The sequence below is a fragment of the Salvia hispanica genome, chromosome 4 (genome assembly GCF_029641045.1).
Source record: "Salvia hispanica isolate PSC_SH4W2 chromosome 4, Shi_PSC_v1, whole genome shotgun sequence".
In the NCBI taxonomy this organism is placed as follows: Eukaryota; Viridiplantae; Streptophyta; class Magnoliopsida; order Lamiales; family Lamiaceae; genus Salvia; species Salvia hispanica.
Window position 1 is genome coordinate 8,336,878 of NC_142695.1, and position 25,746 is coordinate 8,362,623.

General features: G+C 36.2%; 4 protein-coding genes and 1 long non-coding RNA gene across 7 annotated transcripts; 2 read left to right on the forward strand and 3 right to left on the reverse strand.

Moving 5' to 3' along the window:
• Nucleotides 1-218: 218 nt before the first annotated feature.
• Nucleotides 219-4,194, forward strand: LOC148927190 (uncharacterized). Of its 2 annotated transcripts, none has more exons than XR_016128962.1 (2): nt 219-336; nt 2,329-4,194. It is a non-coding gene; the product is annotated as an uncharacterized LOC148927190 (long non-coding RNA). The 2 variants fall into 2 exon arrangements; XR_016128963.1 differs by having other exon boundaries at nt 259-1,127.
• Nucleotides 2,532-4,313, reverse strand: LOC125192259 (MATE efflux family protein). The gene is made up of 2 exons (XM_048089784.2): nt 4,177-4,313; nt 2,532-4,089 (listed from the first exon to the last, which is right to left on the reverse strand). The coding sequence occupies exons 1-2, from the start codon at nt 4,219-4,221 to the stop codon at nt 2,659-2,661; spliced, it is 1,476 nt and encodes a 491-aa protein (XP_047945741.2). The 5' UTR covers nt 4,222-4,313; the 3' UTR covers nt 2,532-2,658.
• Nucleotides 4,314-12,644: 8,331 nt separating this feature from the next.
• On the forward strand, nt 12,645-17,668 carry GEX2 (gamete expressed 2). 2 transcript variants are annotated; one of them, XM_089056318.1, is made up of 16 exons: nt 12,645-12,752; nt 12,817-13,143; nt 13,362-13,700; nt 13,779-14,105; nt 14,188-14,391; nt 14,463-14,515; nt 14,593-14,734; nt 14,832-15,140; nt 15,270-15,394; nt 15,471-15,691; nt 15,882-16,100; nt 16,175-16,392; nt 16,460-16,704; nt 16,802-16,958; nt 17,030-17,193; nt 17,265-17,668. In XM_089056318.1, exons 1-16 carry the CDS (start codon nt 12,671-12,673, stop codon nt 17,295-17,297), a joined length of 3,165 nt encoding a protein of 1,054 aa, XP_088912444.1. In that variant the 5' UTR covers nt 12,645-12,670; the 3' UTR covers nt 17,298-17,668. The 2 variants fall into 2 exon arrangements, with proteins under 2 accessions (XP_088912444.1, XP_047948674.2); XM_048092717.2 differs by having other exon boundaries at nt 16,466-16,704.
• LOC125194477 (epoxide hydrolase 1-like) lies at nt 17,377-19,511 on the reverse strand. The gene is made up of 4 exons (XM_089056319.1): nt 19,380-19,511; nt 18,674-19,182; nt 17,967-18,196; nt 17,377-17,782 (listed from the first exon to the last, which is right to left on the reverse strand). Exons 2-4 carry the CDS (start codon nt 19,148-19,150, stop codon nt 17,527-17,529), a joined length of 963 nt encoding a protein of 320 aa, XP_088912445.1. The 5' UTR covers nt 19,151-19,182; nt 19,380-19,511; the 3' UTR covers nt 17,377-17,526.
• Nucleotides 19,512-19,555: 44 nt separating this feature from the next.
• LOC125194478 (epoxide hydrolase 1-like) lies at nt 19,556-21,694 on the reverse strand. The gene is made up of 3 exons (XM_048092716.2): nt 21,120-21,694; nt 20,166-20,395; nt 19,556-19,933 (listed from the first exon to the last, which is right to left on the reverse strand). Exons 1-3 carry the CDS (start codon nt 21,594-21,596, stop codon nt 19,687-19,689), a joined length of 954 nt encoding a protein of 317 aa, XP_047948673.2. The 5' UTR covers nt 21,597-21,694; the 3' UTR covers nt 19,556-19,686.
• Between the last annotated feature and the right edge of the window lie 4,052 nt (nt 21,695-25,746).

The following is a 25,746-nucleotide window of genomic DNA, read 5'->3' on the forward strand; positions in this document are numbered from 1 at the left end:
TATAATTTTTTCAGAATAATTGGTATTTTAACTATTTAGTTAGAAAAATATATAATGCACAGTATAATCCTTTTTCAAGACCAGAAAATAATTGCTTAATTATGGAGGACCCAATTGGGCTATAATTATGGTGTAGCCATCAACCTGTTTATAAAAAGCCCTAAAATTTGGCCCATTTAAAGTTCTATCATCATTTCAAGCCCATGATTAAGTTTCACAATTTAATTTTATAATCACCAGACTCAACTCAAGTGATCAAATCGTATGAAATCAATTTGATCTGCATGAATTTCGCTGCGGTATAATGCGATCAGTTCTGACTACCTTCTTCTTCAGGTAGCAATTGTCAACTGCGATTTTCAGAGCATGAAATTTAATGCTTTATCTTTAACTGCGAGCTGAAATTTTGTTGTTTCCAATTTTCATGATTTCATCCCCTGTTTAAATAATTTCTTCGGATACTGAATGAAATGCTGTATTCTGATTGATGTTGTTTACAACGCAAGGGCGGTTTTCGTGGAGCTATTTTATTGGTTGTGTATTTGTAGTTGCTCGAATTGAATTTTAAGTGTTGTTACAGAGTATTTGGGAGATTTATGGTATCATTGTTGGTTTTGGCGATGATATAGCATGCCTTTCCTTTATTAAAGAAAATAAGAGAAATTAGTTCTGATTTACTGTGAGATGATGGATTTCAATGGATAAAGTTGGTGTGATGCTTGATAGATAGTGAAATAAAGTATTTTGGAAAATTAGGCATGTCGTCTAGTGGGAAGCTCTCCTCTTTTCTATTTTCTTTTTCTACAAAATCTTTGTCGCCATCGTGATTGTGACCATCATTATTGCTTGATCTTCTTTTCTGATTGAAATACTAATTTAGCTGAACTTGGGATTGGTGAGTGGGGAGTGGGGAAATTTTAGATTTCCCTTATTAGCTAGAGCATTGAAGTTTGCAAGACAGAGGGAGATTTAGGAGATTCGAAAGGGAAAGAAGAGACAGGTAATAACAATGATAAGTCCTAAGGCAATATCCCTGAGCCAAGGCTTTTTATTAAAAGCAAAGAAGAAAAACAACTCGTTTCACAAGCAAGCTATGAAAGGTCATAATGTGGAAAGTTAGGAGCATGGCAAGTCTCTCTCTCTCTCTCTGTTTGTATGTGTTTAGTAGGAATAGTTAATGTTGATATTGCCTATTTATCACTAACATGTTCGATATGCGCCTCTTGTGGAAACCTATTCATCACTTGAATCTCCAATGACACCTGTTTCATTACAATGTAGAGCTTGTTAATTCAGTGGGTATTTACACAAATTGCTCTTGCTCATGAGTATTGGATAAGATATAAAGAGCTTCCGGTTTCATAGTTTTCCTTGGAATATGTTCTTTCATGCTGCATCAAAACAACAACGGTTCTCTGGAAGTACTTAAAGATAACTAAGATAACAAATTATTAGGTGTCAGTGTATATGCACTGAAACTAAATAAACTTAGTCATCTCTTAATTTTTCATATCAATTCGTCGATCATTTCCAATTTGGTCTTTGATGTATGCGAAGTGAATTCTTTGTTATATTAATATACATTATCATGAATGAGAAAATCGTGTCTGCCAATGGTCATTCCAACTGACATATGTTCTTCTGAAGTAACTCAGAGTGCCTTTTTGAGTTTTTAGCTAAGTAAATTATATTAGAACCTTTTGGTTAGGTCTTATCTCTAACCTCACCCCCCTTACAAGAGGACAAGGTTAGTGTTCAGATTTTCACAGTAAAGTAATTCAGAGTAGATGATCAAGCATGGTGGAAATGATTGGACCTCTTGCATTTTACGATTGATTTATACATCCTATAAAAAGCTTTCTTGATAATCAAGTTCATCGTGTTTCTTAATTCTGCATGCATTATAATTTCTAGGAAAATCTAAAATATTTTGCATACGTTATTGACATTTCAATTTTCAATGCTATGGTATTAGCTAGTTGTGGCTTGTATGGATAAGGAACTTATTGTTTTTCTTTATCTTATATCATGTTCTTTGATTTCATTGAGATCAGTACTGCTTACAATTTTGACATTACTACAGGGCAGCAACAGATGTGTGTTGAGATTGAATATTCAAGAATCTTACTTTGTGTTTAAAGAATATTGGTACTAGACATAGTCACATAGATTTCACTGTGTCACTTGTTATGCTGGGGAGAGAGGAAAAGTTTAATTTCTGGCTTTCTGCAGAAAAGAAAGAAAGTAAAAGAACATGAATGTTTGAACCAGCTTGCAATTCGAATTGGTATATGCAGATTGTTAATTGATGGTTTTTATTTTGTGAAGTGAACCAACATAAATAGGGGATCTGTGGAGTTTTTCAGATAAGAAACCATCAGATAAATGATACGGGTAACATTGACAGCAGGAGCAAGAATTTATGGTAAGTTGGTAACTGTTAATGTGTCAGAAATCTTGTATTAGTATAAAATTTTTCTATAGAGTCAACCAAATAACATATTATATTGTTTTGAACGGTACACCTTGCATACAAAGAAATGGTACCACTTTATACTTCTAAGATTAATGATAGAATGAAAAATACTTACATCATTGTTTCTCTACCACTCACATATAACCTGGCTATATTTTATGCATTTGGACTAGTCAAATTTTTTATAAGGCAATCACTTCTTCCTCACATTTTAATAATAAATCTGCTTGCACATATTCATTGCTTACACCAACCAAGTCATTCGCCCGCAGCGCTTCATTCTCCCAATCTGTTCTATCAATTACTGATAAAATGGATAATACGCATACGACCTGAGCTGCTAAAAGCCCATAACAAAGGCCCATGAACCCCATATTCCAGAAAAAAGCCAGAGCTACTGCCACAGGTGCTCCCATCATGTAGAATGAACAAAAGTTTATAGCTGCACCAATGCTAGGCCTAGCACTTCCTCGGAGAGCCCCGCAACAAGTGGTTTGTGGACAATTGGCTAGCTCACAAAGTCCAATAATAGGCAGCACTGCCACTGTCAGCTCAAGAACTTCATTGTCATTGGTGAAGACCCTGCCCCATGCTTCTCTTCCTAATGTTGTCAGTAGAAATCCAAATACAGATGAGAGAAATGCCAATGCTATGGCTACTACAGTTGCTAAGCGTGCCTTGTTTGGCCTGCCTGCTCCAAGTTCGTTGCCCACTCTAGTAGAAATAGCTGCACTAAGTGCTGAAGGCAATGTGTACATAAGAGATGTGGTTTGTATTACGATAGCTGATGTTGCAAGTGCAACATGGGGTTTGTAGAGGTAACCAGATAGAAGTGTCATCAACTCGTACCACCACCATTCCAAACAAACACCCAGGCAAGTAGGGATTGTTAGTTGAAGTAGCATTCCCCATTCCTTCCAAAGTGAGATAAAGCCTGGCTTGTTTGAAGGTTTTGCTGAGGATTTAAACAAATGAATCTTCTCTTCATGAGAACATTTTATATAGCCTAAAAGAAGTAGCAAGAAGTTAAGATTGGCAATAAATGTGGAAATTGCTATCCCCTGGATGCCAAGATGTTGATAGAAAGTAAAGAAGATGGCAATTGGAAAATGTAGTAGTGTTGCAACCAGAGTGCACCATAGCAATGGCCATGTTTTCCCTTTGCTGCGTATGTAGATACGTAGAGGATGAAGTAGGCTGTTGACAATAAGATCAGGAATTGCAGAGTGGCAGTAAAGGCTAGCAATATGTACTACTTCTGGTTCTTGATTGAGCCATAATAACAGAGGCCCAAGATATATCCAAAGAATCCCAATGGGTATTGATGCAAAAAGCAACAGAATTATGGTTTTTTGAAGGGTGAGAGACACCATGGTGAAGTTCTTGGATCCAAAAGCTTGGCTGCAGAGTGGTTCCATTCCAATGGCAAGGCCATAGAGCACAGAGTAACCTGTAATGTTGGTGAAGCCGATGGCTAGAGCACCTCCTGCCAGCTCCACGCTTCCTAGCCTTCCTATGCATGCTACTGAAATCATGTTTTTCAGGTAATTTAATATGCCCATAACCAATATCGGAAATCCAATGTCAAAAACATTCTTCAGTTCCTCTATCACCTAGCATAAAAGACTTGTCAGCATTATAGAATGTTACTGGTACATAGTATTATGTTCTTTGAGCTTTGAAGATTTTATTAATCTCACCTCTATCATTGTCAGCCTTTTTTTGTTGTCGGTTGCTGCCATCATTTTCCTTTTTGCTTGTTCTTCTTTTCTCCTCTCTTATTTGGTTGAGTTATGTGGCACTGTTGATCTCACAGCTCATACACACTTTTCTGCACTTCAACATGCATGCTTACAGCCCACTTACTCCCATGCTGTTATGGGAGTGACATCCCATGGGACAGTAAGGACTTTTTATAGGCCCTCGGGTGGTGGGTTTTCAAAATTCTTTTTCCTCTTACTTGTGATGGAACATCTAATTAAATGGTAAAATAAGAATCTATAGTGGCTTTGTGCCCTAATCTCATACATAACAGATTCCTCAAACTTTAATTTGTAACTTTGCCAAATATATCTGAGCATATCTGCTACCTCAAATAAAAGAATCTTGCAGAAGAGTAATATTTACCTAAATATACGATTTATCTTCACATGTAGGGGTTTTCTGTATTTATAGTTGTCATTTTTTCATGTATAGTCTGATTTCTGCTGGCCTAATTAGTTGTAATCTTTTTAAGAGCTGAATAACCCTTGTGGTTAAATATAATTTCAATATTAACCCACTTGCAAAATGATGTTTTTACTCTTCACTGTGGTCTTTAGGTGTAACCTTGTAAGGTGGTTTACGCTTGCTTTTACTAATTTCCTTTGAAATGTTCATAATGTTGTTCTGTATTAGTAGTTTGTTATAAATCTCTATTGTACTGTGTACCATATTATGTGTTGCATTAAGAATGTTGAACTACTTTTTTGCCTGAGAGTTAGACTTCTTAATATTGCCAAGAACCTTTATCAAAATATCTGCACAATATCACCATCATGCCTCTGTCACTTAATGATGGGAAGAATCTATTTGTAGTGGTGGAAGGAATTTGTTCAGGTCCATGTCGCATTCTAGCTATTATTTTCGAGTAAGCAAAAATCTTCCATCTTGTGCTTGCATCACAAGTGTATCCAAGATCCCCGGGAAAATCTCCTTGTCAACTATAGCACATGCATGCCTTATCCAGTAAAGTTTCTACTAGAAGACTTCTTTCTGTAAACGTTGCCCCATTTCCACTTTGTACTAGTTAGGTTCTTTGAGAAAGAGACACCCACACAAACACACACCCTCTCTACACCCTCAATTTCCACATCTTCTGTGGTAAAAAAATGTGTACAATGCTGCTACCCTAGATTTAGTTAGTTTTGGAGTTATATTTTATAGTTTCCATCATATACCATAATCTCTACAAAGACATGTATCCCATAAGCATCATAGAGTAAATTTCACAACATCATCCTTTTGCACTTGTGCATGTCCGTAAGAGACAAACAATGAAACAATGCAGATTTGTGTATAGATATCTCATGCATCCTGATTTTTTTTTCATTTATGTAGGAAACTGTTGTGTGCTTTTCTGTTATCCATCCTGTAAAAATAGAACATTTTTACCTTTCATCTATTATGAAAAGCATCTATCTCAAAGCACGTTATATGTAAAAAAATTTGTACCCAGTTATCTGTTGCTGAGAGCATAACATATGGTGCCTTTGTCTGAAGGTCATTGGTCCATTTGAAGTCCGATCTGTTTGCAACCTGGAAATATCTTGTCATGCTCATATGAAACCATGCATGTGTTTATTTGTTGCACCAAATGAGTGACAAATCAAACCCGCGCGTAAATTATTATCCCCACTTCGCATAATCTTGTAGGCAAATTGCATCTCAAGCATCTACTTTTATTCTCACCGTTGAAAGATGGGATGGGATTGGATGGGATGGGGATGCGATGGGGTACCTCCCCACTCATTTCCTTATTGAACCCCAAAAGGGGCAGTACTGTAAGGGAGAAAAAGTGCTATTTTTAAACTGTCATAATCTCTTGCTGTTGCTATGTTGCTTTTTTCTTGGTCCCAAGGTCTTATGGAGTGGTTATGAACAACAGAAACAACTGACAGGCAAACACGGCGTGGCTCGTTTATTTAACAGATGAAATGCATTTTCTCACACTTATGGACTCGAGGATGAAATAGTAGGGTAATCTCGATCCTTTTGGTGAGTCAATGAGATATTTTCTTCTTGTGGGCTATTATTCTTTCCTTTATTTTCACTCCTCGTGATTTAGGTTGAGGCAAACGTGCTATTTTATACATGTCACATCTATATTTATAATGTTTACTGTTACTCTCTAAGAGCTTGAGTTACTGAAATCTAACTTGCAGAAACTTGACTCTAGCTAACATGCCTTTGCCCCATATCCACTTTGCTTAATGTAGTTTGTTGACAAGCAAGGTCGAGTTCTAATGAATAGTTATCTTGAGAAGAGTAGAATGCTCTTCAAATCCTTGGGAACGACAGTGATGTATTTTAAATTTCATAAATTCATGCCACTTTTGTAATTTATTAGTATGCGGATCAGGTCATGCCTTGTCCAATGATTTTACTCAAGACTCTCCCTGCTCAAAATTATGTAGGGCCGGAACCAAATAATAAATCATACAGTCGAAATGCAATCCGAAACATAACAGTAGTGCCATAATATTCCCTTGTAGGGGCCATGGTTGTTGAAAATGCAAACAAGATATATAGCACTTTGAGTCTTGTCCTGTGGGATAGTGAAGAATGCTCTTTATTAGCACTATAATCTTGACCATGATTTAGGAAGCAGATCATAACCTAGGACAATGGCTTGGTGGAGAGAATCTGCTATGGCTAGATTGTCCACATTATTTGGTCTCGTCTCGATTCGTTTCATCATGATATGCCAAGAAATTAAACACGATGAAATTCCAAAAGACAAATCCACAGAGAGTCAACCATAAAAACCAAGAATTGTCTGGCACTTGATTTTTACTTTGTCCTTGTTGGTGGTGCTTCTTTATGGGGTGCACACTCTATTTGTACCAGTAGTAAGTTGCAATGAATAAGTTGGTTAGTACTATATGAAAACTTCTAAAACTCCAACCATCTTAGATAAATGAAGACTCTTTTAGCATTCTTGTCTCATGTCTTGATCCACACACATTTAAACATTAGTAAAATGACAAATATGCCACTCCATATGGATTAGGATTCCTTCTTGTGCACCTCGAGTCAGTGTCACTTAAGTTTTTCTATTCTTTTATTGTACACTGCAAGTGCCATAATTAAGTGATAGACAAGAGATTGAGGTGGACTAGTGCAACTTGATATGCATTCAGTTTTGGAATATTGATTAATCATATCCAACCCAAACCTGTTAATCTTGAATATTTTTGCTCATCTAAATCCCTAAATACCCCCCTTACTCAAGAATGAAACCAACTTGCCCAACTTTTGGTTAGAAAACAAGCTAGCTAGGTAATGGCATTATCGATAACTAGTTGATATTCAACAGATAAATGCTAGTTGAGTCTGTGCTCAATCTTCAATCCTTCTGTTTCAATATTTAGAGATCTCAAATCTCAAGTATGATTATCTTTGGATTTTAATCAATATAATCGCATTTTTCTCAATACCCGTATAAAATACATGACTAAGATATTTTTATTCTTATTATTACGATTTCTCAAATTCAAGTATTTCAATGAGAAACGTCTTTGGATATCTTAGTGAATAATGAATCAACCTCAACCTATAGTGTTTTAATCTATCCAAATTAATCCTCAAAAGTGAAGATATCTTTAATGCATATTTATGAGTAATCTCAATACATATTTTTGGCATTCTTTTGTCGTGAGGATCACAAAAAATTCGAATTTCAATTCATATCTTCTGGTGAAAGGCTGTTGTGGATGCCACCATACGTACCCTTCGTTGCATGCACATGCATGTCAATTTTTAGGTAATCCAAACGTGCTTCTTTTCTCTGTCTCTCTCCCCCTCTTGTATATAGTTTATATGCATATAAATATATGTATATGTATGCCTCGTGCATATCTTCATAATGTACATGTGTTACTTTTCTATGAATTCCCAAAGGGAGAATGTGAAACTCCAGCAAACCCAACTTAATTTAATGGTTATCTTAATTAATTTCTTTTCTGATCTCTAAGATGTTTGGACTTCTCCCACAATTATAATTAATATATGGATTCTACCAGTCAAAAACACTTTCATTCATCAAAATATCCTTTTTATTAGCAAAGAAAGAATTCTTTCACTTTGATGATGGGGTGTATGGCATGGATGTGCACCATTAATATATAAATGGAGCATGGAAGATAAATGAAGCTTACCAAAAAGGACTCAACATGCTCAACTAGTTATTCAAGGGACTCAAACACAAAAATTTCTATGTGATGCAAATTATCATGTGATTGGGTGGGGGTGGGGGTGGGTGGGGTGCATTATCATGTAACATGGATTTATAAGTTGATATGACATTATCCTAATTTTCACCATTCCATTGTAACAGGAGTTGATTTTAGGGGAAGCACTAGGTTTTCCATTTTGTATTAGAGTTCAAGTTAATTTCAGTTTCATACCGAAAAGTGCCTAAAATATTTTTCAAATATAGAAAATATTAAGTCACGTATGATATTATATTCTTTATAATTTTTATTAATTTTAATTTGAGGGGGGATAAAGTGAGGTCACAATCATGTGATGTTAGTTATCAATCAACTACAAGAAATAGGGCATGACATGATCAAGAATTTCTTCAATCTCAACCATGTGGCTTCAATTTTAGATGAGAGTTAATTAAGTGTTAGGACCACACTTTTTCTTGCCTTAATAATTAAATTCTCGTTAAGTCATCAATCACTGTCTTAAGATTTCTTTATGAAATTACTGCTTTTTTTCTACTTTTTTCTTTCTTCTTTATTGGACCAAATTATGATTAATATTACTTTCTACTTGATTATTATGTTTGTCGGTAGATAGTGATACGAATATCACAGTAAAAAAGAAAGAAATAATTAAAGATCAAATAAATAGTAATTAGTAAATTATGATGAGTATAAAGGTCAGATCGTAATTACTATATACCCTCCTTTTTGAATTTACTAACACTAAATAATCATATCTTATACAAAAAGGTGACAACAATAAATTCTCGATAACAAGTACCATAAAATTCAACTAAATCATAAAACTGAAATTAAAGAAAAGAAATAAGAAATACTAATGTGTAGAAAAATGAAAAGTAATATACATAATGAAGTACGACATAAAGATGGTTAGTGAATATCATCCGGCCGAATCTGCCTTTGTGAAGCTATTCTAGTTTAAGAAAATTATGTTGAATTAAGTAACTATTTAATATTAGCTTAATATGCTGTATAATTATCAAGAATTCTGAATATGACGTTCTTTTAGGAAATTATTATCATATAATTAATAAGCAATGAAAGTGTGAATCCAATACGCCAATAATTTCTATAAATACTTTCACATATCAAACACCTCATAATGCCAATTTAAATATGCATATATCTTAATTTGGGGCAAAAATACGTTTTAATGATCCCTTTTTTAGATCAAAAGCACCGAACTGATATTGAGGGTTAGGCAAAAATTTTGTCACTATTTATTTTATCACTATAATAGTTAGGCAGAGGAAACCTAACTTCACGTGCAATAATGATATTACAGATAATTTGAGAAAAAATGGTAATAATAATAATAATAATAATTAATGAGTAAGGTTCTTGCCAAACTTCAATCTTGATATACACGATTTTAACAACATCAATGTATATTCTCCTATCTTTATTGTTAGGAATAGTGAGAAGTTTCTCATTTAAAACATTGTTTCTTTCCCATCTTAACCATATGATTGGATCTGCATTGAAAACACAAAGGTGATTCTCATATTCAGCCTATTAACTCCAGAAATAAAACGTGGTCCGAATATCGAATTTTTTTATTTATGTTTTTAGTATATCACCACAAACAAGTACTTAATGCTATCTTATTTTAGGGGTCATGATTTCTCTTTTTTAGTTTGTCTCAAATTTTTTGTTAAAATATTTTATTTCTAGTTTTAGTAAAAAGTTTATCTCTTTCTCTCTCCTCCTCAATAAAACATGGTACATTTTCCTCTCTACACTCATTATCCTCATCTAAAATCAAGTGCAATAAAAAATGCAATCATCTTGAATGCGACTAATGAAAAACTCCCTTCTTCTCTTAAAAATAAATCATATTTATTATTTTAGAATGTCTTTTAAAAATAAACTAATTCTATTCATGAATTTTTTTTTTCTCTCTAATAGAATGAGTCTCATTCGTTACTAACAATACTTCAATATCTTATTACCAATTGTACTAGAAATAACTACTCCCCACTATAGTTACTTACTATAGTTGGGAGTAGGACGTACAAATCATAGGAGGGGCAATAGCTACTTAATCCTAACTTAATTCAAAATAGCTTGAACATATGTTACTAGACTTCTTCCTATATTAATTCAATAACTTATTACCAATTGTACTAGAAATAACTACTCCCCACTATAGTTACTTACTATAGTTGGGAGTAGGACATACAAATCATAGGAGGGGCAATAGCTACTTAATCCTAACTTAATTCAAAATAGCTTGAACCTATGTTACTAAACTTCTTCCTATATTAATTCAATAACTTATTACCAATTGTACTAGAAATAACTACTCCCCACTATAGTTACTTAGGACTCGTTTGATACAAAAGATGGGATATGAGAAGATATGTAAAACAAGATAAGAAATACGGGCTTCATGTCAAGATATGCAAAGATATGATTTTTTTTCCGTTGTTGTTTGATAGAAAAGAAATTATGTAAATTTGTATTGTATATTAAATAACATGGCTTAACTTGACAAATTGGTGAGATACATAAACAAGGTTAATGTTATAATTTTGGTAAGATTAGATAGGGCCCTGGTCTTATATTGGGCTTTGAATTAAGCTTAACTATGATATCAAACAATTAGAAATGTACATATATAATTCTCTATCTTGGTATTACTAATTTATCAAACATGCCCTTACTATAGTTGGGAGTAGGACATACAAATCATAGGAGGGGCGATAGCTACTTAATCCTAACTTAATTCAAAATAGCTTGAACCTATGTTACTAGACTCCTTCCTATACTAATTCAATAACTTATTACCAACTGTACTAGAAATAACTACTCCCCACTATAGTTACTTACTATAGTTGGGAGTAGGACATACAAATCATAGGAGGGGCGATAGCTACTTAATCCTAACTTAATTCAAAATAGCTTGAACTTATGTTACTAGACTTCTTCCTGTATTAATTTTATGCAATTAATTATCGTGTTTATTTAACACTACTAGTCTCTCCTAGACACTCTACACATGTCGTGTTTTTACTCGATTGCAGATCTTCTCACCTATTCCCAGACTCATATACTGATATTTGTGTAGACAAATTTTATATGAATAATTAGGATTTGATCTAGAATTGGAGACAAAAGCCTAAGACAATGAGAAGTGAAAAAAATCAATTATCGAGTTAAACATAGTATATCCAAGATTCTCATAATTAAATGTTTTGTAATTTGTAAATACGAGAACTTTTCATCATTGTGCATAGATTTTATCACATGTTAATTTTACCGTTAACAATTCGATTAGCCCGTAGGGCTAGCCCTAAACCCAAACATTTAGGGGTTGAATAAAAATGTGTAACTCAATAAAATTTTAGTTCAATGAGCTTATACCCGATTAACCCACAACTTAAGTAGGATTGACCTAAAATCTATTGAACTGATTCGATTGACATCGCTGATGACTATCCCACCACATAAACATATGGATTTATTTAGTACCACTATTGTTTTCTCCAAATTTTGTTGGGCCTAATCATTCCTTAAAGATTAGATCTCTAAACATATATCCCCTCCTCTCATCACACTAAGCCCAAGGGAGAAGAAATGGACTGCATTTGAAAACCAAATATATTATTTTTGCTTTTACAAAATCTCCAAAAATAAATAAATGAATCAGGGGCTAAATTTATGTTGGTTCATAAATGCAACTCTATTAAATACTCCCTCCGTCCCAATAAATATGCAACATTTGGTTTTCGGCACGAGATTTTATGCAATGTTGTTTTGTGAGTTAATGAGAAGAGAGTAAAGTAAGAGAGAAGAGTTAGTGTTGCTTCCATTTTAGGAAACGTTTCATTTTTATTGGGATAACCCAAAAAGGAAAACGTTGCATTTCTAATGGGACGGAGGGAGTAATTTATTTCATCTGTTCTACAATAGTATACACGTTTTCCTTTTTAGTCGGTCTCATAACTTTATAATTTAAAAAAAAAAAATCTCTTTAATGAGGTGTGACATATTTTCTCCACTAACAACACTTTATTCACTTTTTCTCACTACCTCTCTCTTATTTTACCAATTTTGCAAAATCCGTGTCAAACTCAAAATAATAAAAAATGTTTGTATTAATGTATTTTAAACTTCCCGCCTTGAAATCCATTACTCCTATTTTCACTCATCATGTTCGTACCAAAACCGAAAAAAAAACGACCAAATCACATCAACAATGGCGTCCCAAATTCTTCTGCTATCACTCTGTCTCACTACCTTCTTTGCATTCTCTCTCAATCCCCAACATGCAAATTCAGGTACACTTGCCAAAATCCCTCCTAATTTTCAGAAATTTTCTCTGATCCTGTTTGTTTCGTGCAGATGGCGCAGTGGAATTGCCTGTTTTTATATTCAGTTGGCCCAATGATGAAGGAAATTTCGCAGCAGGCGACATTGCAACGATCAATGTGAGAGTTATTGGGAATTACGAGAAGGGGAAATATGAATTTGAGTTTAGTCCTTATCTGATAGTGAATGATAAGATAGGAAATAGCAGTTTTATAACTGGGGTTTCTTTGCAATTGGATGGCGGAATCGACGATTGGAGAATCACTTTCAGCCCTCTCATGGTTGGTCTCTTTGATGTGCTCATCGTTGACGACCATTTTCGCGTCTTCGATTCCTCCTTGCACTTTCAAGTCAACCCAGGTTTTTTCTCTCTTTATTGAAATCCCAGCAATTCAAATTATGCAAAAATTAATTGTTGCTTGATTGAATTCATTGTGCAGTTGTGTTGCCTATGTGTGTATAATACTTAACCGAATTCGAATTGGAACTCCTTGTAGAAAAGGGAAATGCGTGTTCAATTAAGGTTGGATTGGCTCATTCTTACTAGTTATGATCTACAATTTTGAGCAAATGTGTAGGGAAAATGTATCCCGCGGCAGGGATTATGTCATGGGGAGACGGGGCAGATGAGTTCGTAGCTGGAACGAGGGCTGAAGTGTTCATCCTCCCCAGAGATGCATTTGGCAACGAGATCACTTCAACCAGTGAAGGATCAAGAGACTACACTTTCTCATTATCTGCAACGACCTCGGATGGAATCCCAGCAACTCTACTCAACACATCATTCAAAGGATGGAATGAGCAACAACACCTCTGCCTTGAGTTCATTGCAGCTACTGCAGGAAGCCTCCTCCTTCATGTAGAAACCGAAAACCAAACACTGCACGGATCGCCACTACCGTTCATGGTGCATCCAGGTGGTTCACGCATTTCATAGCCTTGAATGCTCCATTTTTATTAGCTCTTAGATTGATACCTATCAACTTTCCCTGCAGGGAAACTGGATATCTCCCGCTGTGAAGCTCGGCTGAAGGTGGAAACGAAACATTTCCAACTGTTCTCGAATATGGAAGGGTTAATCCACCAGTATGATCGATATGGGAACTTGGTTTCTGGATCATATGAATTCGACCTTGAAGTTTTCGAAAAGGGAACCAATCTGTCCATGCCGTTATCTGATCTTCTCTTCAGAGACGTCGCCCCTGGAACTCAGTCGTTCTCCTTCACCCTATATGAGCCTGGGAACTTCACACTCAATATATCAGATAAGGAGAAGAACACCCTGATCTCCAACACACCATATGATTTCGCTGTATATATAGGTACTCGAGAGAAATATACTCAACTTCCTCATTTATGGACATTCGTTTCTCAACAAGGACTTTTTCTGGATGACTAAAACAGGTTACTGCGATGGAGTTAACAGCATAGTTAATGGATCGGGTTTAAATAGCTCTGTTGTTGGTGAAACTGCAAAGTTTTCGATTTTTTTGAGGGATGCCTATTTGTATCCTTCTCAGGTTCAGCTAGAAAACCTTCGAGTTCACATTATACAGTTGTCTGATTCACAGATTATACAACCAAGAATACAAATAAGGGCGTCTAATGGTATGAGTTCATACAGCATAATTTTGTTCTAGTATTATAGGAAAATCATGTATCTCAATTCTCTTCTACAGGAAGCTTCTCCTCTGGAAAATTGAATCATGGAGTGATTGCTACAAGAAACAATGTAAATTTATTTCTAGATATCTTTTCTTCTGTTTCCCATCAGATGATACAGATCACAAGAATTTTGGTAGTTGACAGATAAACGATAACTGGAATTTCAAGGCTAGCGACTTTGATGTTAGTTATAAATCTGAGAAGAGCGGCTTGCATGAGATGCGTGTTTTTTGTGGGAACATCGCCTTGAATGGTGGTCGTGCATTTAGAAAGGAAGTGACTGCAGGTTCCCATTCAAAAGTTCTTAGCAATAATGTCAGTAGGTCTGTTTTATAACAAGCCGATGCTTATGTTCTTCATCCTGATGTTCGTGGCTGATGCAGGGGCTGTCAATGTCTCACTCTCTGGGGTGGTGAGGTTTTCAGAGAAAGTGGCGAAGATGGTGAAAAATGACATAGTTGTACGCCTCGTGGATTCCTATTCAAATCCTGTGCTTTTACAAGAATCACACTTGAGATTGGAGATTGCTTCAATCAACAAATCTGCCTTCTCTACATGGGATTTTGCTGACAACAACAATGGGTTGTACACGGTTAAGTATCTTGCAAATGATATTGGAACCTATGAGCTGTGTGCTTCTTATAAGGGAGAGCGCTTCGTGCCATGTCCCTTTGGTGTTCACGTCTATAACTGTAAGTAATGTCGTCTGAGGCTTGGTTAGGACTACAATTTTTGTTCTCTACTAGTCCTATATCGACTTGGTAAAGATAAGATAACCATCTCTCCTTTATAACCACCAAGTTGTAAAAATTATTGTGCAGATGAGTATTTCCCTGTAGCTCGCAATGACACAGCTTCCATTTGGGAGGATGAGGCACTTGATTTTGATGTTACGAGAAATGACTCTTTTTCTGGTGCAAATGCAACAGTTGTTGAATATTCCAAGGTGGAAAGAAATGATTTGAGTTGTTCCTTAAATTTATCAACCATGTTTATCTGGTGTGATTGGTTTGGTTTTGCAGCCAAGGCATGGTTCACTCCTACTGTACGGAAGCAGTGTCTTTAGGTACACGCCATATAAGGATTTCTATGGTAATGATGATTTCTCTTATACGATGTCCGATTCAAATGGGAACCTTGCCTCTGCTGCTGTGGGTTTGCTCATCGTCTGCAGACCGCCTCACTTTGCTTCGATCCCGAGCAACTTGCAAGCTGTAGAAGAGGGCGTTAGTCCCACATTCGGGTAAGAAAGAAAGCTTGCCTCTGAACTGTAGTCTATGATATCCTCCATGTCTGATTGAAGTTTCAAGAAATCTTTTCCTATAGATCTCACAAATCTTACAACACCTAGTAATAGTTTATTAAATAAACCAGTCCGACAGATGCTCGACGTTGTGCTAATCTCATGGTTGACTATGTTTTAACTCATGCAGTGGTTTTAATGGATTTGAAGTCACTTATTCGGACTTGGGAGAAAACATAAGTGTCACTCTGAGTTCAAAATCTGGTACAGTTCAGCTATCTCCTACGCAAGTGCAGTTTTGGAGGCCTAATTGGGACAAATTTTCAGTCCATAAAAAGGTTGATGAACTGAAGCTGATTGGTTGTATTGATGTAGTAAACTCAGCCCTGCAATCTATCCAATATTCTGGGTACATAGATATGATCACTTCGTGTCTGTGTTTGTGGATAAAAACATAGTCTGATTTGCTTCCCTTTGTGACAGAAACCGTGATTTCTATGGTGATGATATGATCACACTTTATTCCGAGAACAGCAATGGGAGGAACGATGTCAACGTTCCCATCTTCGTGCAGCCTGTGAACGACGCTCCTGTGATAAACGCCCCATCATTCGTCGTATTAAATGATACGAGTGATGGAGTGCAGATTTTTCGTGAGAATTCTGTTGGTGTTCACGACCCTGATCTTCAGAACTTTCCTGGTAATAATTGAACCTTTCTCAAAGAAATCAAGTACTGTAGTTATTAAAATTTTATAATGCTTTTGAGGTGTAGGAAACCATTCCCATTTCTTGATTGTGTTGACGATGGAGGTGAGCGATGGATTCCTGTCGACTAGCCTCCCTGCAGAGCTCGTCGCATCGACTGAGTTAAAGATGAAGAGCAGCTATCAATGGCAGCCTCTCCAAACATTTGTTACAATATCAAAGCATTTCATGGTGAGAGCAAAGGGGATCAGATTTAGGGGTGCAATTGAGGAATGCAACAGTATCTTGCAGAAGCTATCTTACCATGTGAGTCCATTAGGAATTCATAGCGATACAATGGCACAACGGATTTCATCCTCGTTAAACCTAAATGCTTTATCCCTCTCTCCCTCTCACTCTGCAGGAAGGCCAGCATGGAGCTGTGTTGACACTGACAGTGAATGATCTTGGTAACCATGGATGCTACCCGAACTGTGATCAGATGATGTCGACACCTCTGTTTGCTGAGTCAACAGTAAACCTCGTACGATACAAGCCCATGAGTTCATTGGCTGCTCATAGTAAGACGTGATCATAGTTTCAGGCTTAAAATAGAGAGAAAAAGAAAAACTAAGTTTGAGTTTTGGTGCAGTTTTAGGATCTGCAATCGTAGTCGAATCGATACTTGTGATCTCTCTTGGGTTGCTGCTGCTGTTCTTCATATGCAAATGTGCCGTTGTTTTAGCCCGGGAGAAGAGGAGGAGGAAGGCTAAGGAGATTGAGCTATCCAAACTTGAACATTCTTCAAAAGAAAATGTAAGCTGGTTTTTTATTCTAATATTTTATATAGAAGAAGAATAAAATTCTAAATGATGTTGCATTTGCAGCTGGATATGGATGCTTCTGAAAATGAGAGGTAGTTGCCATGCATATGTGGAAGACAGAACTGAAGCTCCAACAAGTTTTTACTTATCCAAATTTTAGTTTATTGTTAGCTCATTGAAATTGAATGTATATATAGTAGTTATCTTAAATTGACTTGTAGAGTCATGGCTAAATGCTTGTTTGTGAACAAATAGCCTGTTTATCATCTAGAAGAAGTTGTATACATGATCTAGAAGCCTAAATCATAGAGTATGATTCTAGTGACTATTTTGTTTCGAACTGCTTTATAAAAGCATATATATGTTTGTTGATCTCATCCGGCCTTTCTTGATTGATAAAGTGAGCAGCTCCTTCAAGCACGACCACATCCTCCAACAATGGCACGAATTGCTTGAATCCGCCTCCATGTATGTACTCTTTGGTCCCAGGAATATGATAGGTAGGGTCAAATTCCCCGGTGATGAACTTTGCTGGCACTGTTACCCCAGCTCCTGACCAGGGGGCGTTCAGTTCACAGTTTCTGTAAATTAGCAACAATACAAGAAAGTAGAAATTAATGGTAGTAGAATTAGGTATGTTAGTCCGGATAAGGCCATAAATGAGATCAGCTACTCTGATTAACGGAGCTCATTAGATAAAGAGATAAGGCTATAAATTGGATGAAATTTTCATCTAAAGTGATGGAGGCAATAAAAACTACTCACAAGACAAACACGCGATAGTAGTTGACTCCTCCGGTGAAACCAGTCTTGTCAAATTTGGTAACATAATAGTGAAGATCATCCTCTGTCAACCAAGGCGCTCTATCAGTGGAGTAGATAAATCCTTTGCCCTTGGGGAAGAAAAAGGGAGCAGGCTCACGGTATGACAGAATATTCTTGAGAACTTCCTTGGTGCCAATCTTCTTAAACTCACCTTCTATATCACCAGGCTCCTGCAAAATTTACAAGAAAATATATGCATCTAATATTTTAAATATGTAGAGAATTTAGGTCCTGCAATTATTTACATAATCCTGGCCACAGAAAATGCTCGTAAATAGCTTCTTGTTCCATCTAAAATCCTAAATAATGGTTTGTTGTTGGGAATAAAAAAAATTGTTCAAAATTGTGTGGCTCTTCATCACTAAGTCTTTACTTCATAATCATATAGATTCAAACAAACTCAAATCCAATATCCAAGCGCACTCCAACAAATAAGCAAAGGTCTTAAAATCCAATCAATAGTCCAATCCAATCCAATCTCAATATACAAGTTGTCTACAACTCACAGATTGAAGAGCAAAGTAATTAAATCATTCTAATTTCCTCACTGAGATTCCAGGTACATACATAGAGCTGTTCAGCCACCCCATGAGCAGAATGAAGAATCCAAACAGAAAAGGTAAAGTAAGTAAGAAACGATAGCCAACCTGAAACCTGCAGATATAGTGATCATCACCATACAATTTCCGAAACGCCTCAACCGGATTCGCCTCAGGATTTCCGGGGAAAAAAGGCACGCCTAGATTGACCAAAGCCCTGACTCTATCGGGCCGATACATAGCGAGATGCCAAGCCACGTTGGCACCCCAGTCATGCCCGACAACAAACACCTTCTCTTCATTCGGCGCCAACGCGTTCAGCAGTGCGACCAGGTCGCCAACCAGGTGCATTATGGTGAATTTCGATGGGTCATCCAGCGGCGCGCCTGTGGTTTCTCCGTAGCCTCTCATATCCGGCGCCACCGCGTGGTAACCTTGCGCCGCCACGAAAGTCATCTGGTGGCGCCATGAGTACCAGAGCTCCGGGAAGCCGTGGATGAAGAGCACTAGCGGCCCCTCGCCCACCTCCGCTACGTGCATCTGCAAGCCGTTGACGGGAATCACTCTGTGCTCTATTTTTTCCATTTTCTTTTCTCACTACAAACAAAAGTCTTTCCCTCCATCCAGGGGCGGATCCAATAGGAGGGGATAAGGGGCATTTGCCCCTCCTCATATATTTCATGTAGTACTATTTCATAGAGTAATTTTTAAAAATTTATGATTTCCTTTATAAATGCCCCACCTCAAACTATTAAAATTTCTTCTTAAATATATTTTTGCCCCCGTCGAATTGAAATCCTGGCTCCGCCCCTGCCTCCATCCATCAGCATTTAAGAGTTAAGACTAATACAATTATAAAATATTAGTCAATGGTCAAATTGTTGAAGCCGCCGTTGGTCGCAGCAGCCAATGAGATACTGAGATTGTTCTACTCTATCCAAAATTTGAAAATTCTAAGAAAGCAATGTAAGTGGATAAACGGTAAGGGGATATACTAACCAAATCATCAACTTTTTTGAACAACATATGTCAAGCTACATTACTCATACATTCATTCATTAGGGGAAGAAGTTGAAGTTGTATACATAAGCTTGAAGCCTAGTCTCATGCGATTCCAGTGATTAGAACTGCTTTATAAAAGCATATATAAGTTCATTGATCTCGTCTGGCCTTTCTTGATTGACAAAGTGAGCAGCACCTTCAACCACGACCACATCCTCCAACAATGGCACAAATTTCTTGAATCCACCTCCGTGTATGTAATCTTTGGTCCCAGGGGTATGATAAACAAGGTCAAATTCCCCGGTAATGAACTTCGTTGGCACTGTTACTCCAGCTCCTGACCAGGGGGCATTCAGTTCCCAGTTTCTGCAGCAACACAAGTAGAAGTAAGCGCTAGTAGAATTAGGTATCTTAGTCCGGATAAGGTTATAAATGAGATGGGCTGCTCCAATGTCGGGTCCATAATGGTTGAAAAAAAACGGATAATTGAATAAAGCTTGACAATACAGATACTCAAGCCGTCCATTGTACTCCCTAATGCAATTTTCAGTAAAAGTGATGAAGGCAACAAAACCACAAGTGATGAGGAAATGCTCACAAAGGAAGCGCACGATAGTAATTCACTCCTCCAGTGAAGCCACTGTTCTCAAATCTGCTAACATAATATTCAAGATCATGCTCCGTCAGCCAAGGTGCTCTATCAGTGGAGTAGGTAAATCCTTTGCCCTTAGGGAAGAACAGGGGAGCAGGCTCGCGGAATGAAAGTATGTTCTTGAGAACCTCCTTTGTGCCAACCTTCTTAAACTCAGCTTCTATATCACCGGGTTCCTGCAACATTTAACAAGAATAAGCATCTAGGGAACTTAGGTCCTACAATTTTCCATGTAAAATCTCCCTCCAAGATCAGAAACTTTGTTCTCAAGAATTAATGAGATACTGTACTAAAATATGAGATTACATGCAAGTGATTAAATAATGGTTTGTTGTTGATAAAAATGTTCAAAAATTCAGATCAGCATTCTCTACAACAAGACAATCAAGATCCATGGCTCTTCTTCATTAAGTCTTTACCTCAGAATCATAAAAATCAAGATCGTAAAATCCAATCACTACTCGAACAAAAGGAATACAAGGAACTACAATTCAAAAGAAAGTAAATGGTTCCATTCTCCTACTAAAAATTCAAGAACCAAGCAAACTGCAAGTCTTTACTATTTAAAGCAAGTGATCAAATCATTCTAAGCTCATCACTGCAATTCAAGATCCAAACCAACCACAAATCTTCCCCAAAAATCACATCTTTAGTGGTAAAAATTCAATGTTCACAACCCCAAAAGCAAATTTAAGAATCTATACTACCGTTCTATAATCCAATCGATGGTTCTACCTTTCGGATCTTGAGGGAAAATGAGCTAACAAATTGAATACAAATCGCAGAACTACAACCTAAAGCAATGTAATAAATCATTCTAAACAGAAAATGTAAACAAAGTAAGAGCAGAATGAAGAATCTAAACAGAAAATGTAAACTAAGCAAGAAACGATTGTCAACCTGAAACCTGCAGATATAGTGATCATCGCCAAACAATTTCTGAAACGACTGAACCGCATTCATGGCAGGATTCCTGGGAGTAAAAGGCACGCTGAGATTGACCAAAGCTCTGACCCTATCAGGCCTGTACATAGCGAGATGCCAAGCCACGTTGGCGCCCCAGTCATGCCCAACAACAAACACCTTCTCTTCATTCGGCGCCACCGCGTTCAGCAGCGCGATCAGGTCGCCCACCAGGTGCATGATGCTGAATTTCGACGGCTCGTCCAGCGGCGCGCCAGTGGTTTCGCCGTAGCCTCTCATATCCGGCGCCACCGCGTGGTAACCTTGCGCCGCCACGAACGTCATCTGGTGGCGCCACGAGTACCAGAGCTCCGGGAAGCCGTGGATGAAGAGGACTAGCGGCCCCTCGCCGACCTCCGCCACGTGCATCTGCAGGCCGTTGACCGGAATCAGTTTGTGCTCTATTTTCTCCATTTTTCTTTTTTCTTTTTTTGGTGCCGACTGAGGTGATGATGACTGACTGAACGTTTGCTAAAGAAGTGTTTGCTTATCGTTTTGTGTTTGGTGAAAAGTCAGGCCATAACTTTAATTTTTTAGAAACAGACTTTATATTTTTTATATTGAGATATTCACACCTAATATTATAGAATTTTTAAAAAATTACTAGATTAATAATATCAGGAACTTTATCCTAAGTTTGTTATTCCGGCAAATAATATCATGATATATATTTTTTCCGTAATTTCTCGACAACAACTTCAAGAGTTTCAAGATTTTCAATCTTTGAGAATAGTTTTTCTTGAAACACACCCTCCAAATTTATTCCCCAATTTATTAATATAATTAGAATTTTTTTACTGGTGAGAAATAACAAACTCAGGGTAAAGTTTATGATATTATCTATCAATTTCAAAGTTTGTGAGAAATTTTTTAAAAATTTCATGATATTAGGTGCCAATATCTTTTTTTTTTACTATATATTTTATACTTTTTCTTTTATCTTTTACTTTATCAATTTTTCGTTAAAAGTTAAAACATGTGCAATCGACGTACTCCTACTATATAAGACTACTATATTGTTTATGAGCGAAGAGAATAGGTAATTTAAACATGCTTTTCCCAGCTTTATGAATAGTTCCTTTCGGTTTGTTGGTTGGTTGATAGAGAAATGCATAAAGTAGATAACAAAGTGTTTGGTTCACATCTACCTTTGTAAGGATAACACTGGTGAAGGACATTTTAAACCTTCATTTGAAATTTCATTACTCCTAATTTGCAAAAAAAGTGTTTACAAAAACAAGATGTAGTATATAGACAAAATAACCTAACTTTTCATCATATAAATGTTTTAGACAGTGGAGGAGCCAGAATTTCAGCGGTGGGGTCCAAACTACCATTAAAATTTGCTGAGTGCGTTTAGTGCTAACGACATGGAAATAACTCAGACGTGATCATATTATAAAAAGCCGCACGTTGGAAACGAATGATGAGAAAATTAATTACTGAATAGATTTTTAGAGCATAGCACCATTTTACTAATAATATGATATATTTACATATTAATTAGATCAAAGAGTTATTCTCTTTTCCATATTTTTTTTAATAAAGGACATCAATTAAAAATATTATTATATACTCCAAGAGAATATTTTATGATATTTATGGAATCAAAGAATTATTTTTTATTTGTAATTATAAAAATCATTTTTTATGATTACAATATAAAATGATTCGTACAAAATTACTAGTAAAAAAATCAAGAGAAGTCATTAATGTGAGAAAACCATAAAATATATTTAAGCATAAAATCAATTTTACTAATATTATAAAAGTAAATGACTTACAAGCATAAAATCAGTGTAGGAGTAAATGAGTATGAGGGAATAAACAACAATAATTTGAGAAAAAAAAGGTAAATGAACTAGTACAGGAATAAAATCAATTTTACGAATATTATAAATCTATTTAATATGAATATAATGAAACATAAATGAATCCAAAATAGAAGAAAATATTTGAAAATAAGAATGCCGCTCCCGCTAGGATTATAACTCGACACCATTGCTCACACTGAGCATTAGAGGCTGCCACACAACTCAACTGCGCTAACATATTATATCCATATTGTTGCATACATATACTCCGTATATATACTATTCATCAAAATGGCTGAGGGGCCCAGGGCCCTTGCCCCACCGTGGCTCCGCCCCTAGTTTTAGAGTACTATCAATCAATGCCATCACAAAAAAACAAGAATGAAGAATCATATCCACAAAAATTAAAAGAATGATCACTTCTTTCATGAGTCATGACTATATAGAAAGAAATATGAACGAGCATACTTTCATGGCTTTTCATGTTAGAAATTTGGGCTTCCACATGACTAATTTAATGTGTATGGCTATCTTTCAGTTGTCCAATTAAAGTGATCCAATGAAGATTAAAGTTTGGGCTAAAGTGTATTTATTTTGTTATGGAAATAAGTGTAGATACCATAAAGTGATTTTCTATTTGATGAGGGACCGAATAGAAAATAAAGGGGTTTATATTTAATATAAATATAAGCTAGGGTTATGGTCCCCAGACGTCAGAAGAACATTCGATATCTCTGTATTCTCTCGGCAGACTATTGCGAAGAATGTCTCTGATCGTTTGGAAGATCCATAGCCGCTGCAAAGCAAAAAGCAATTCCACCGTTCAATTCTAGATGGATCAAGGTACGCTTCCGCTTTATAGTTTATGCTCCTTCTCCGTCGTTCTCGGTTGATCATCATAGAGAGCTTTAAGTAATTGTTCATTCAATTATTCCAACAAGTGGTATCAGAGCCACTCTATTGATGATTCTCTGAGAATTGGGAAGAGGAGAATTAAGATTTGTTTATTTTTTTGGGAATTCAAGAAATTCAGTTTCTTGATATTAGGGTTTTGCGTTGCGTTTTATAATTATGCATATATATATGTCAGCTGTTTCGGGATCAATTCCCTAATTTGATGTGAATTTGAATTCAATAATTCAATTCTTTTTTGTTCCTGTAATCTTGCGGATATAATATGGTTTAGGTATTTTCAATTCAAGGTTATGATTGTGCACGTATTCCAATACAGTTTTGGTTGTTTATTTTGATGAGTTAGATTGTGGATTATGCCCCGTGAATTAATACTTGTCCTCGTGGATTTATGTATATACACGTATTGATTGAGAATTTGGTTGATCGATGAAGGTTTTGCAATATTTTTCTAACCTTGCGCAAATCAAAGTTTTCCTTATGTGATTGGGTATCGCATATAGTAAATTGAGTTTTGGATTGTGGTTTACCGATAATTGTTTTCTGTTAATGAAAGGTTAATTCAATTTATGTGAAGAACTGCCCAATTTTGTATGTTCTTGTTCGGTGATTAGATTTCGTTCTCGCTTGTCATGTGAATCCATAAAGTTTAGGATTTGTATTATGTGGATTTATTTGGTTGTTTTGATGTTGCTTTTAGTTATTTGTGTTTGTTAATTTGATCTTGGGAAACATCAAAATTTGGATTTTGTCGATTTTAGTGAAAATCGGATTTGGCAAAATTATATGGAATCCCATTAGGAGTCAGCAATTTGTGATTTGCTAAGGAGTTATAGGGCTGGCCGTCAGGATTAGCGACTCACTGAGTTCGCAAGGTACGCGAACCTAGTGACTCGTTGGCTAGCCACTATATTCCAGACAGTTAACAACGACTTGCTTGCAAGCGTTTATATTCAGTTTTAAAATTTTAAATTCAATAATTTTGGTGCATCTCATGTTCCTTTTGTTAATGTGTGTATTTTAATGCGGATATTAGTCGGCCCACAGGAAGATTAATATTTGGCACGAAATACATACAAACCTTTAATGATAAATACGTGACAATTATTCAGTTTTCGTGTAAGTAATGTGTGATGCCCACAGGTGGACACTGCTTAACATGATCTTATTGTCAGTGTTTGATCATTATAAAGAGAATACCACTTACAAATTCACATTACTGTCAAAGGACTTATTGTGAATGTTGTGCTCGGTACCTCGATATGGTTTACTAATGTTCAAATAGATTAGTCGAAATAAGACGTTGCAACAGTAACCTCTCTTGTCTAGACTTCTTTACTGCGAATGTTAGGACGGTAAGTGTGTGCGTATTTTTAATGCGGATATTAGTCGGCCCACAGGAAGATTAATATTTGGCACGAGATACACACATACCTGTGGTGATAAATACGTGATGATTATCCAGATTTCGTGTGAGTAAATGTGATGCCCACAGGTGGACATTGCTTGACATGATCTTATTGTCAGTGTTTGATTACTACAAAAGGTTACCACTTGCAAGTTCATATTACTGTCCACAGACTTGATTTGAATGTTGTGCCGGTACCTCGAGATGCTACCATTTTATTTGAATTTTATGATGTGAGCATGACAATTAATTTGGTTTTGTTCTCTATTCAATTGTGATGTCTGCTTCTGCAGGTTCTTCCAACATGAACAATATATTAGTATTGAATGGGTAAAATTTTAAGGATTGCAAAGATTATATTTTGATTGCTCTGGGTTGCATGGATCTAGATTACGCGTTAAGGATTGAGCAACCTACTTCTCATACGGAC